Source organism: Acanthaster planci, linkage group LG06, assembly GCF_054643075.1.
Source record: "Acanthaster planci isolate LZ-2023a linkage group LG06, COTS_SCS, whole genome shotgun sequence".
Classification (NCBI taxonomy): domain Eukaryota; kingdom Metazoa; phylum Echinodermata; class Asteroidea; order Valvatida; family Acanthasteridae; genus Acanthaster; species Acanthaster planci.
This window is the reverse complement of record NC_141782.1, coordinates 21355695-21370289: the sequence shown is the minus strand read 5'-3', so window position 1 is coordinate 21370289 and position 14595 is coordinate 21355695. Positions and strand designations below refer to the sequence as shown.

General features: G+C 40.4%; 1 protein-coding gene across 8 annotated transcripts in view; it reads right to left on the bottom strand.

The window, feature by feature from the left end:
- Positions 1-546: 546 nt before the first annotated feature.
- LOC110987861 (WD repeat-containing protein 97-like) overlaps positions 547-14595 on the bottom strand; it is a 30882-nt gene continuing 16833 nt past the window's right edge. For 4 of the 8 annotated variants that reach the window (XM_087138164.1, XM_087138167.1, XM_087138165.1 and 1 more), the window contains 16 exons: positions 14535-14567; positions 13425-13811; positions 12506-12718; positions 11198-11304; positions 10337-10505; positions 8625-8759; positions 7995-8106; positions 7496-7688; positions 7015-7041; positions 5743-5775; positions 5274-5297; positions 4291-4317; positions 3970-3993; positions 3550-3579; positions 2426-2502; positions 547-1899 (listed from right to left, as the gene is read on the bottom strand). In XM_087138164.1, the coding sequence (XP_086994290.1) occupies positions 1673-1899; positions 2426-2502; positions 3550-3579; positions 3970-3993; positions 4291-4317; positions 5274-5297; positions 5743-5775; positions 7015-7041; positions 7496-7688; positions 7995-8106; positions 8625-8759; positions 10337-10505; positions 11198-11304; positions 12506-12718; positions 13425-13811; positions 14535-14567 (1818 nt within the window). In that variant the 3' untranslated portion in view covers positions 547-1672. The remainder of the gene's footprint in view (positions 1900-2425; positions 2503-3549; positions 3580-3969; positions 3994-4290; positions 4318-5273; positions 5298-5742; positions 5776-7014; positions 7042-7495; positions 7689-7994; positions 8107-8624; positions 8760-10336; positions 10506-11197; positions 11305-12505; positions 12719-13424; positions 13812-14534; positions 14568-14595) is intronic. The other 4 variants (XM_087138168.1, XM_087138169.1, XM_087138170.1 and 1 more) reach the window with 2 other exon arrangements.

Genomic DNA, 14595 nt, shown 5'->3' with positions numbered 1-14595 from the left:
AGAGTTACTTCGCACGATCAGAGCCGAAGGGAAAGTGGCATAGATCTAAGACTTGCCACTGTTGTATGTGCTGCGCAATTATCTATGAATTCTCAGTAACAAATCTTACCGTGACCTAGTGGCTGCTCAGTCATTTGGAGGTATTTTCCCAATGTTCCATGAAACATTCAAGCAAATAAACCGTGACAAATCAAATCACGTTTCCTGTCAACTGTTGCTGATTGCATTGGTTTTAAAATCATTTTTAGTATGCTTTACAAAGGACGTCACCGTCTGCTCTTATTATGGAGGCCCTCTTTTCTTAGCACGCTAATCGGAATACATGTTCCTCTTCTTGCTCAAACTGGTGGAACTGATTCCTTGAAAACCATCACTGTGCAGGAGCCTTGCACTTCTGTAAACACTTTCAAGGTGCATCAAGAACTTTTAAGTAATATTTCTGCAGCTCTACCTTCCTCAACCCCCCCCCCATATTTTATGAAACCACTAGAAGACTTTGATGGAACTGGGAGGGTAATACACTAAACATGCGGGATGAACAAGCAATTATAAAACCTGGCAGTAATGATTGCTTTATTCATACAAGTTATTTATTCACAGCAACAACTGATGCTGTACAAATGCAGGGTGCGAGTTTAACAATTTTGCGCAAAATTAAAACTGCACATACAATATAAATACACAATACACAGCCTGTTGGAAAGGTTTTAATCAAGTTATTCACACCTTAAAAGCTGGACGGATTTATTTTGCTCTGCACAATACATAGAGCATGGAAGTTGACTTCAAAGCAGAAGTTCTTCATTTGTTCCACTTTGCTAGTATATCTTATAACTCTCACGTTTATTTACAGAATAAAGCACCCACCACAGATCTGAAGGGCTAACTTATTGATCTGCTTCATCCTGATGAATATAAATCGATGAGATTTGTTCAAAAATATCCCTTTCATTAAAGCACTTTAAATATGAACTGTAACAGGTAAACTTCAGGTTTTATAAGTTTGTGGAGGTAGGTTGATCTCTAAAAATATCTTAACATAGCCTCCCATCTCACACAAAAAATTACTCTTGATTCCAGCAAATTTTACTAAGACTTTATTCATTAATAAGAATTTAGTTATTAATCCAAAATTTTCTCCCACACCTGAAGAACATTTTTATTTCTTTCCAAGCGGTTTTACATTTTTTTTGGAAAGATCATCAAAATCTTAATCGAAGCTTATTGCTTTGTTTCATTTTCAATTATAGGACGAACCACTTTTTGCTCAGTATTAACATGGCTTTTGACATTTCTTAGCATATACAATACAGAGTGAAAAAAAGACAAATGACGTGACTTCTCACATACTATTGTTTCCAAGAAGGCACGGAATAGGGCAGTTTTCTTTTCAAACCTAGGTCATACCATCAGCGTACGTGATTTTTGATCAAACTTTCTGAAAGTCAGTTTTGGGCTGTTTTTTAGTGGATTGATTTAATGGAACGAGGAACTGTTTGGTGAGTGAAATATACCTTTCCCGCCTCCAAACTATCAGTGCTAAGGTATTGTTTATTAACGTTTTTAAAAATAGTTTCCAGTCTTTCCTCACCCAAATCCTATTCACTTTGTTCTCAAAGAAAATCACAGGTTTCGATGGGTGTGCCTAATCCTTGAACTGACGTCAAGGACATCACCTGAAGTTTTCCTCCCTGACGATGGACTGTCCCGGGATGAAGTACTTCTGGGCTGACTTCAGTGTCAGGAGGATGGGTTGGTGGAGCTGTTCGTAGGCATCGATGGGGCTAGGAAACGGGTTCATATACAGGGTCTTCATGGGAAGGTCCACCTTGGTGGTGAAGTTGTACAGGCCATCGACGTCGAATCGTCGGGCTGAGGCAATGGGCGGAAGATGCAGATCTGAAAAATGAAGGAAAATGCTTCAAACCGCCTCATCGAGGCCCAACAAGCAGAAAAATACAGCAGAGAAAGTCATAAGAAAGACGCACGTGTGAGATTTTAGCTGGCAATTTGTTTTTGTGAAGCAATTTTTTTTGGCTCCAAGGTCCACCCTAAACAGTGTTATAGTCAAGATCATCACAAGACCTCGCATAAGACCAGTCACAAGTAAACAGGGTTAGAAATGACAAATGCTTTGTTGCAGTTCAGTTGAATAAATGTTAAGTCTTATGTTGGTCTAGTGATGATATTGTGGGGTCTTGTGATGGTCTTAAAAAGTCTTGATTACAACACTACCCGGAGCCAATAATAACAGAACAAACATTACAATGGAAAACTTTTTCATCATTGGGGATCTATAATTGCTTGCAGTTTGATACCACCATTTGGAAGAAAACTTGCAGAGAAAAAAAATTCAGCATTTTTCTCTTGTTGTGAGAGCACCAGCTTTTGCAGCTATCATGGCCAACCTGTTCTCAGAACTTACCAGCTTCATACGTTGTCTCTCTGTGCGGTCTGCAGTGACTGGTGTGAGTTTCGCCTAGACGCACCAGGCTTGGTTTACTGTAGGACAAAGACAAAAATACAAGAAAGACCTGATCGTCAGTAATGATACTAATTAAGTTAACGAGCTGATCAGAAGGACTGGTTTGTATTTGGAGCAAATGTGGACGTGACTTTGCAGGCAAACATGAAATATTCTTGTTGCAAAGTCAAACTATACTTTCACATATTCCAACTTTAACAAATTGTTTCCTGGATTTTCTTTTGACATCACACCCTGTGGCTGAAGATTGTTATATTCTGAAGAGAGTGTCATTTTGACCAGTAATGAAAAATCAGCTGTTTGCAAAAAGATAAACAAGTCAGTTTGTAGGTGGAATTCCACATGCCCGCAAGGGCTGGCAGTGAAAATTCCTCACAATTATGTCACTGTCAGAAACAGAAGAGGTGATTACAGATGGGAAAATCTGACACACTAAACAGCCAAATACAGAACGTTCTTATTTGACAAACCTATGATAAACACTCTATGACAGACTACATTACATATTTGAAGCCAAATCTGGGAAAAACGAGTATTAATGTCAATATCCAACTGCACGCGACATTGGTAAACAGAACTCATTTTTTTTTTTTTAAATCAGCACAAAAAACTGCCTTTACCTTTTCCTGATTCTAGGAGGGAAGCATGGCCAAATGAAAATGGGTATAAATAAAATGGAAAGAAATTAATGAAAATCTTGATGGCTGTAAAGGTTGCCATTAGTACACTGTGCAAGTATGTATACTGTAGTGGAAAAATAGTTTGCTTCCAGCTACATGAATGCAACAAAACCATACATATCGTTTCTCCTATTCTTTCTTGATGTTTTCAACTTAGGAATACGGGCGATTCACAATAGTGCGCCAACAAGAGTTTCCAATGCATTGGCCAATCATAACCCCCGAAATTTGTCGACCCTTTCCAAATGCGCATTGGGTCGACAAATGTTGCGCATTGTGATTGGCCAACGCGTTGCAAACTCTTGGTGGTGCACTATTGTGAAACGGCCATATTGCTCCCTGTCGTTAAGTTTTCAATAACTTGGTGAAATGGTTTCAGTTTACCTCTCTGGTGTTCGCTTTTTCTTCTTCATCCTTTGCAGCCAACAAATTAGCAAAAAAAAAAAAAATTAATCACTTCAGTGATGAGTAAAATCTTGTTTAAATTGTTACTGCACTCATCCACAAAACGACAAAGTTACAAAGCTAACTTAGCAGAGTCCCTTTTGCTGATAAATATAACAGCTTCACTCTTTGTAGACAATTACTTCCTGCAACAATAGTTTCAGAGGTTCAGTTTCCTTTCAAACAATGTAGACATGTTATCTTTAGGGTGCTAGAATAAATTAGCTGATTTCAGTCAGAAACGTGAACAGGTGAATAAATCGAGAGCGTGTATTGGCAATTGGAATAACAATTATAATAGCTCTTGAAATGATTGATTCTGAAAACCAGTGAGACACTAGCGTCAAAACAAATATCTACCTCTGCAGTTCGTCCCAAAGTTCGCTAAAGTTGCAATGAAAGCAAGAAAAGGAGGACATATAAATCCTATGAAATCAAAACCAGTTAAATGACACCATTTTTAAGGTTGTACTTTGTACTGAAGACATAACTGGAATATGCTTGGCTGTGAGAAGATAATTTGTTGAATCAAACCTTACTGAATATCAAACTTTGTGGAAAATTTACGTTTATTGTAACTTGAAAAAGAGAAATAATAAAGTAATTTAATGTAAGTTTTGATAAGAACACACAAAAGTGAACTTAAACTTTGACCATGAAGATCTTTCAAACATGATATACCTTGGTGTCTTGTGTTCCCCTGAAAGGCTTTAGGATAGAAAATGGCAAAATATGAATATGAGTTATAACACGGTTTATGTTATTTTCTGTGAAGCTGTATACGCATTGAATATGACAACTCTGAACGACACAAAAGCACATTAGTAACTCCAAGTTTTCAGAGTTGAGGTTAGATGATAGTGTCAGGCAAAAACAGCTGAAGTACAGGTAGACTTGAAGTCCATGGAGTCCAGAAATTATAAAAGGTTCCTAGGGTGCCAGTCTTGGTTGGCCCTGGGCTTTGCTTCCAAGGCAGATATGATGGTGGATCCTCGGATAAGCAAGTCTTTTATGTTGTAATAACGGTCTTGGACGTACCCCAAGAACTGTCCAGAATCAATCAGTCTAAATGTGCGCTGTCTAAGAAGGTGCTTGACAAGTCTTAGACTTACAGTTCTGTGCTCTATGATTTAACGCCTATTATGGCTATTACTACCTTGGATACTTAAAACCAGGACTCAAATATGCAAATTGGCACAAGTGAGTTAATATTTACAATGATTCATCTAGACAGATCAGTGCAAGTCAAATACAACACACCAATTTATGGCGGCCAAAAGATGCCATTCTTGCTCAAACAGTTCCAGATAAGTTACTTCTTACCACTGAATATGTACAGCAAAATGTGTTATCGCAATTAGATTTTGAATTCCAAATCACTAGGGTCGGGAGAGGTACACCCAAGTGGTGCAGTACAGTGGAACAGTCCAGAAGAGGGTCTAGTTGTGATTGATTTCTATTTGAAACTGTAGGTGACATCCACAGTTTGCAGGCTAGAAAACCATGTGCAATGCTGACAGGTGTATTCTCTGAGTCTGCTGGACATAAACCGGCTTCACAGAGGTCTTTGGTCTTGAGGTAAAGCAGTTTGGAGCACAGTTAATGAAAGAGAATTATAACAGTGCCTTGGAAAGCTGAACACTAGTTGAAAAGTTGAAGAATACCTTATCTTGGAGTCCAGGAAAAAGCTGGAGACATGCCGGAGAGAGATGAAAATTTTATATGCAATAAATATTAGTTTCTGAAGAGAGAGTTTTTTGACAATCTTCCTGATGTAATCACTCCTTTAAGTTGGCAACATTAACTACAGCGGGCCATCAATTTAATCGGTTAAAATATGGGCAACATTTAAATTTGTTTCAAGATTCGCAACACCATTTTGATTAAAAATGAGCTCTTTCAAACTGATCTCTGTTAGAAAAATAACCCAATCCTCCTCAGCTGCATCCTGTGAAAGATCATTCTTAAAAGTAATATTTTGAGATTTGCATGTTGACAACAGTAATGATCAATATCAGGTTAAGTTATATATAATGTAAAATGTCTTTGTTTTGAAGGTACAGTAGTTCTCAGAAGGCACTAGAGGTCAAAATGTTTTATAAAAACAATGTGAGAAAAAAATGGACTGTTCACCTGCTGTCAAGATCTCCTTCATCTGAGCTTTCTCTGAACAGTTAACAAGAACTCAAATAATTAATCCTTGAAGTCAAATTACCACACAGTTGAATGCTCTGCACAACATTAAAAGCCACAATGTGTGCATGTTTACACTTACAAGAATCACAGCAACACTGACTACTTGTCAATAAACAAAAAACTGCTCAGTAAAGTAACAAATTCCTCTCAGAATTAGTACACTACAAATGGCAAAACTGTGAACTGTGTGAGAAGCAAGTGGCCCAATACATGTAACTTGGCGTGAATGAACAGAGTGTGTAACAATCAAAACTGTGTAACAACCTCACAGACAAAAGCTTTAGCCTGGAACACCAGTTGTACACGGCAAACTATCAACAATAAGCAGAATTTATCAAAAAGAGATTAGCTCATTCAAGTTTCCTCTGCCACTATTTTCCTACATGCTTTATCAGTTTCTGTCACATTAGCAGCTTTGAACAACACATTACTCATCTCTGCAGTCGTGGACTGTGATTATGATTCTAAAACAAAAGCTAAATCTCCTCTCTAAGTCTGTCTAATTAATTGAGATAAGCTGGCACTTCGAAACACTATGGAGCTTTTAATTTACATGCATACCCAATGCTGGTTTAAGGCAGCAGTAACCTTCGGCTTTTATTTCGGCCAGAGCAAGTGTTTGCTTAAATGTTACGATGACCATCACAAAACAGGGTAGAAAGACAGAGAAATCTGTCTCGGAGGTGAGTGCAAGACTTGCTCTTAGGGTTAATTCCTTGATCAGTGATCACATACTTACTATGTATGTCATGATCGTGAACGGACATAAGGTTTATAACAGCAAACAGTAAATCACTTAATATGCAAACACTGAGGGCAAAAAGAGAGTGATATAACAATTCACACGGATGGAGACAGCACATCTGTGAAGACTCTGCAACCAAATCTGTAAGTTAAGGGGTGTCTCAAACTTCAAATTCTAACGGTTCCATTCAGTATACCGTGCATTCCCATTCAGAAAGAAGCAAGGTTTTATAAGCATGTTCCCCAGTCGGGCTTTCCCAATTCAACGTATGCAGGAAACATTTCCAGTTTATGAATACTTGGTAGAACCTGTCTCTGTCCAGAAAGTGTTCCAAACCGGAACGGCTGGCAGTCCTGACAGAAAACTGAAAGATGTAAGAGGTTTGAGACTCTCCTTTGGCAAAGGGTGGCAGCAAATGCATGTTAGTTGAGCACAAAAATCCTGGAAGTGGGTTGCTGAGATACCTTCCAACCAACGACTGCGCAGATCCACTGATGAGGGAAGCCAGGAATGAGACAAACCATGACATTTATAAACTCAAAAATTCACACTTGGTGAAATTCTGATGAACAGGGAATCTGTCTCTTGAAGATGGCTTCAAAGTGAAGAAACTCAATGCTCACCTTGGACTACTTAAGATAGAACAACTTTTGATGGAAGCAACTCCTGTCTCCCTCCACAGAGCAACACTTACTTCACCAAGTCGGGTGACACCAGAATGCCGAATCTCTCCTTATCCCTTAGCTCATATTTGTCCCTTTCTCTCATCATCTTTGATAAATCTGTTCACCTCAAGCAGTAATAGCTCTGTGTGCTTCTTACCCTCTGGTTCCTTGTCATTTGCTTGCTCTCGTGCTGCGGCCAGCCGCATCCTCTCCATGTACACACCCTCCTCCATCTACCAATTCACCCCTCCCCCTCCACATTCAATAACCTTTGACCCACCTTCTTATCTTAGGTAGTACCAGCACGGTGTTCTTCTTATCCTCTGGTTCCTCCTTATTTGCTTGCTCTCGTGCTGCGGCCAGCCGCATCCTCTCCATGTATTTCTCCAGTTCCATCTCCACGAAGTAGTTGATGGCCTCCATGGGCTGGGCGTTCTCCACGGTACTGAGGTCAGGGGGCATGTCAAAGGTGACTGCAGAAATATCAAGCAAAAGAAACTACGAAGTACAAACAGGAACCAACTTGTGAACCTTCATGTACATTTTAAAGCTTTGAAAGTTTTCCGTGAATGTTGCTGAACTACTGGTTGATAAAAATGAATGTTTTTGTCCTAAAGAAGCCTTCATCCAAAAATGTATTTAAAAATAGAAAATTATGAATTTTGAAAGTCACGGTGAGAAAGTCTCAAACAACGTGAATTTGTACTGCCCTCTTGTGGAATGTCACTAAAATTACAGAGACGATCAATAATAATTGGTTTGGGTTACCATGGTAATACCTGTTAACTGCTGTGACTGCAAGAAGCTCTCGGTTACTGGTGAGTCACTGTTGCCATGGGAGAACTCTGATCGAGTCTCGGACTTTGAGGAAGTTGGCTTGGAGCCATCCCCCTGATCAAGAAAATGTGATAATAAAAGATCCCAGACAATCAATAAGTGCATCAAACGAAGATCGCATCATATGTCAAAAAAGTAGTTTTGCCTATTAGTAGTATTCTGGATGAGTATTTCAAGTTCCAAACATATTGTAGCGTGTCCTGCTTATTGGGCTCTGACGCTGTCACAGAAGCACAGTCAACCACAAATCACCGTTCCGGGCAAGAAACCTCTGTTTATTTTCCCGACGTCAACAAAACTTGTTTTTCGTACACAAGCTCTAGACACGAGGTGTCTAGGCGGGGACTGCGCAGGCGTGAGGCCGGAAAACCGCAGGCCGTTCGCACACCAGCGGGGGCAGCCAGCTAGCTCCATGCGGGTCCGAGCTGGCGCCCTTACCGGCCGGACCCAACGACGCTACAATATGTTCACAGAAAGCAAAGTATATCCAATAAAAATCAATGTTCACATAAAATGAAGGACATGGCACATTGCATGCCATCAGGCTGTTGATATTATTCCGCTCACAGTACCTGATCCCCCTTGTTCTTCAGTATTCCCTTGGTCGGTGACTCAGACGGTGGAGTGACCTTGGTTGCTTGGCGACGCTGGATGTTGCCAGCCACTTTACCTTTCTTGAGCTGTTCGATTGTCTTGCGCAGGTGACTCTGGGGGGGGGATGGTATGATGCCAATAAGGAGTGGTTAGAATTCTGGCTCAGTTTGTCGCCAATTTCAAGAAGGGACACTTTTCGCTATGCAGTGTGCAACTAAACTCTTGGGAAAATTACATTTTTAAGTTGGTCACTGTTTAAAAAGAGATATTGTAATGATAAGCAGCAAGACTTAGTTGATAAAACAATGATGCGTGATAGTATGCATCTTAACCCCTTCGCGCCGGGAAGCAGTGAGAGACGTAGTAAAAATTGAGATCCCTCAGCCCTCGAGCGAACATGGTGAAAGAAGGCAGACCCTGGCTCTTGTATATATGGTGATTGGCCTTTTGTGTGTTGCCAAGAAATGAAAAGACCAAATTTGCATCATAATCACCAGCTTCACAATAGTCCCCACTTTGAAAAGAGGCAACGGGAATGTGGAAGCGTGAGTAGAGCCGCATGCCACCGAACAATCAGCCTTTTCAGTGTGTAAATCAAAGCGTGCAGAGCACGCAGGGCCACAAACCGAGAATTTGCGGTTTGGCAGGTGGCCTTTGTGGCCAAGCGAGGCTGGAATTCTCAGAGTCGGCTTTCAGAAAAACATCCCAGCGTCAGGGGGTTAACCACTCGACACTCGATGACATGTAAACACACAAAGTTTTCCTTATTCGATCCATGGAGGACGCGTACACTCATTATGTTTTAAGAATTTTTTTCATTTCTGCGCTTGACATATTAACAAGTCATGCTTTGTTGGGTCAAAGCACAATTGCGAGGTTGAAGAACTTGAATGTAAAAAATCAGCCCCCATCAGCTTGTTCGGGTAAGAAAATCTGACGTCAACTGGTTAAATTGCCATAAAAATGCCCAGAATTTGCACTGTCTGGTGGTTAGTTGAATAAAATTAAGGATGATATGTTCACCTACACAGACATATTCACCTATTCAGATATATTCACCTACACAGACATACTCACCTATGCAGATATGCTCACCTATTCAGATATATTCACCTACGCAGATATATTCACCTACACAGACATATTCACCTATGCAGATATGCTCACCTATTCAGATATATTCACCCATGCAGACATATTCACCTATTCAGATATATTCACCTACACAGACATATTCACCTATTCAGATATATTCACCTACACAGACATACTCACCTATGCAGATATGCTCACCTATTCAGATATATTCACCTACACAGACATATTCACCTATTCAGATATATTCACCTACACAGACATATTCACCTATTCAGATATATTCACCTACACAGACATACTCGCCTATGCAGATATACTCACCTATTCAGATATATTCACCTATGCAGATATATTCACCTGCACAGATATATTCACCTACACAGACATATTCACCTATTCAGATATATTCACCCATGCAGATATATTCACCTATTCAGATATATTCACCTATTCAGATATATTCACCTATGCAGATATATTCACCTGCACAGATATATTCACCTATGCAGATTGTCAATTTGTAGGTCCTTATATCTACATACTATGTAAGTTATAATAGCCTAGTATTTGACTGTCTCTGTTTCTTTCCTACCTTGAAGAGTGTGAGCCACTTCTCCAACCAGCGCCTGGCCATCGCATTCAGCTCCTTCTTTCGATTTTCCTCATCCACACTCCAAACATCCCAGCTGTCTAACTCCTTGAAGAAGTAATTGTGCATGTCCTGAAGGCCTAGCACCAGGAAGATGTCATGCACCAACTCCCTGTCCAACAAAGTACAGTTAGTCTTGGATGTTCATCCTTGGGTATAAACATCTAACCCTAATCCTGATGGATCCAACAAAGTGTGACAGATGTGGAAGGTTTATACGGGATCTTGCTGAACTGGGCAAGTAACGGCAGAACAGTGAACAATGTCACTACTGGGCCCTGCGATGGTTTGCAACCTCATAACTGTCAGCAGCCAGTTGGACAAGGAGATCAAGACGGTTTGTTGGATCTTGTACTGGACTTCTTCCTCTCTTTGACAACTGTCACTTGTTGCATTCACGTTTCTAACCTAAAAACCCTGGTGCAGGTTTATCAGAACACCCAAGATTCACACTTTGTTAACCGAATTGTGTTGTTGAGGCCAGGGGCCAATTTCATGGCACTGCTAAGCACAGAATTTTATGCTTACAGAGGCTCAGCGTATTTCATGGAGACCATAAGCAGTAAGTAAAGGCATGCTAACTTCAAAGGAAAAAGTAGCTTAACCTTAGGTACCAATAGCAATCTCAGTGTGTGCACAACCGTTAACACAACTATGCCAGGCACCGCTATGAATTAGTGCTTAAGGTTTGCAAATTTTTCTGCTAAAGTAAGCAGGACATTTCTGTTAACCGTGAAGCAGCTCCGTGAAATTGGGCCCAGATCTATCGCCGTCTTCACAACTACCTAAGCTTTACAAACTGACCTGACTTCTTTATCGCCCTCCAGGAATTGAACAATGAGCTCCACGATCATTTCGGTGTCTGGATTGCTCATGGCCTGCAAGGCCTTCAAGGCCATCAGGATGAATCCCTGGTGGGAGGATGGGCGAGGGGAAGGAATGACACATTAGACAAGAGGGCTTATGTCGGCTATGAAGTAAAGTATTCATAATGAATCACACAGGTTGCTTTGGATGTAGTGTCTGGCATCAGTCTAGGCTCATGGGGGGTTGGGGGTATGCTAGCAACCATCCTCTTCCCAAGAAATTATTACACAGGATTTGTACCACGGGGTTCCTGTACCTACAGGACAGTTACATTCCATGACTTTTCCATGACTTTTCCATGACCAAATTATGAAAATCCATGACCTAACAATGCAATTTCTTGGACTACACGTATTTGGACTTTTAACCTTGCGAATAAAATCACACATTTTATGCACTTATTTCTTATAATAGAAATCACACAGAGTGTTTAAAAATTCCATGACTAAAGTCATTTTTACAAAATTCCATGACTTTTCCAGGCCTGGAAAATAAAAACAAATTTCGAAGACCTTTTCATGTCTTTTCCAAGCCACAGGAACCCTGGTACCAGAATAGGTGAAAAACAAAAGCTGCACTATGTTTTTAATTTTTTTAACCCTTGTGGTATGCCCTGAATGGAGGGCTTTGTCCAGCAGCAGGCCCCATTGAACCAGCAGCTGCATGGTGAATAGACTGTATGTGTGGTATGCACTAATCCTCACACAACGGTGTGGTAGTAGCAGTCCTCTGTAGCGAAGGGGTCAAATACGACTGCTGCACAACTTGGACAATTATGCTAATTAAAACAATGATTACAATGTACTTTAGATGTACAAAAGGAGTCCTCTCGGTAGTTTCAGTGAACAGAGGATCAGACAATATTGTAAAAGCGGATTAAACTCCTGATTAGAACACTGTCTGGTCTTTAAGAGCTACTGCTTTTCTTGTTCTGCAGTGAACCTCTGCCCCAAATCGACCAAAGAGACGGCAGTAAGATGGAAAACAAGCAATCCATGGAAAGTCTGAGGTACCACTATGAAAAACTGTATGATTATCAGAGTACACAATGCATATTGATCAAAATATCAAGAGTTTAAAATAACCTTCACAGGTTTGCAGAAATTATGATGAAGTTGTAGGATCAATTATTGCATAGTTGGGGTTAATGCCATTAATTTTCTCATAAAGATCCATCCCCAAACACTCACAAAGAAATATTTGTCCATGGTTTTACCACAAATCCTCTGTACTGAAGCCACAAACCTTTTCGTCCTCATCCTGGCAAGTCGGAGGGCTGCTCTTGTTCAGAACCCCCATCAACGTGTCTACCACCACCTTGGTGGTGGCCAGCGAGTCCTGCTGGTGCAGCATGATGATGGCTTCCAAGATGGGCGTCTTCATGGCGTAGTCTGCGATTTTGAGCAGGCGGAGGAGCATGGTGACGAAGGCGGTGACCGTCCAGGGTTTAGGGAATGTCTACAAGTCCAAAAAGAAGGTCAATAACAAAAAAAAGGATAAGAATTATAACTGGAAACTACTGAATTGTGTCAAAAGACCGAAGTCAGGAAGACTTGACTTCTAAGCATGACTGGGTTTTTCTCAATGCTAGGATTAAACATCAGGCCTTTGAACAAGCATCTTTAGTATAACCAGCACATCTGTTTCCATGGAAAAATTCCCCAAACCACATCCCCAACAGTGACTTTTGGTGAGGTGAAGATTTGACTGAAGTGCATAATATTTCAATCTTTCATATTCACGGTAAAATTCACCAATTACAACGGGGACATTAAACTTCTGCGATGAGCACTTTGAGCATTTAATAATAAAACTTCCACTAATTTGCATTTGCATAAAGATTGGCACAAAATAATGTCTTTAGTGTTCTTTTGATTTACTTTTCTACATGTGTATTTTCAATAACATTTTTCATGAATCGTTTGTTAATTTGTTATATCAAATTATAGCAGTATGGACATGAATGTTGATTGATTGATAGTAAAATTTGACAAACAGCACGGTTTTACAATTTAAGGATTTAAAGAGTTCAAAATGTCAAAAAAAGTTTAAATCCCCTCCAACTGATGTGCATAATTATCTAGTAAGATACTGGCATTCAAAGCAGCTTTGAGAAATCTTTCATAATTATGAAAGAACAGCTGGACATGGCATAACACGTCACCTTGTTGGTTGCATTTGGGAAGTACTCCTCAAACCAGTCTGCTCCTTTGAACTGCGAGATGAATGAAGGCAGGGGCGTGGGGGGCCTAGGGGGTGAGGGCGTAGGAGGTGGAGGTGGACTGGGCGTGGCAGGCTTGGGTGGGACGACCTTCACTACCGGCTTAGGCAGCTTCTGCACCTTGGGCTTTGGGGGCGGCTTGGGTGTCTCTTTGGGGGTCTCGGGCTTGGGCTCTGGGGTCGGGGTATGAGGTGGGGTGGGAGTTTGCTCCTGATCTGGGATGTCTTTAGGCGTCGGGGCGATGTCAATGTTGAACTTGTCCAAGAGGGAAGCCTTGGGTGTGCCTGTGTCTTCTGGCTCTGGGGTGAGGATGGGTGTCCTTTCTTTCTCCTACATTGAAGATTTTCAAGTCAGAAGGTTACAACTGAATGACAGATGACATGGTTTCAAACGGGAATGCATTTTACCATATCAAATTTTAAAATATAAAATTCACAAGTTATGCACCGTTTCTTACTTTAAAGCAACTGCTTTATCTTTTGTGATTACATTTATGAATCGGGATGGATGGTTTCTGCATCCTTGCTGAGCCCTTTGAGAGCAAGTGTCAAAATAGAGGGATTGGGGCTCACAAACACTAGGCTATTCATGACTGGAGAGAAATAATGAAATTATGCTTGTAGAGAGAAGCAGTGTTTATAGATACATAATCATGGAAATTAATTTACAAGAATAACAACAGCTATGAGCCACCTCTTAAGACAATTTCAAGTTTATGAATGGTTGTGTTAAAGCTTAGAGTCCTAATTTATGCAAAATGCTGCTAAACGTTGGGGTAAGAAATGCCGAAAGCTGGAGTATGAAGGATAAGAAGCTTCTTCTCTATACCTGGAATGCAGCAATGTCTATCTCTATGATGTACATGTACATAGAAAAGGTTCATACCTGACTACGTGCATTACCAGGCAATGTCTAAAAACAAAAGGTGCTTTCTTATCTTCCTTAATGTACAAAAACAATCATTTTTAATCTACAAGCTCTTCGGTTTAGCAATAATTTGGAATGTTTTGACTTGAATAGCAAGAATGGAGTTGGTAATGTGAGTAAATTTACCGGTGTGGGCTCAGCGGTTGGTAAGGGCAACTCCTGTAGCATCATGCAAGCGTTAAAGCAA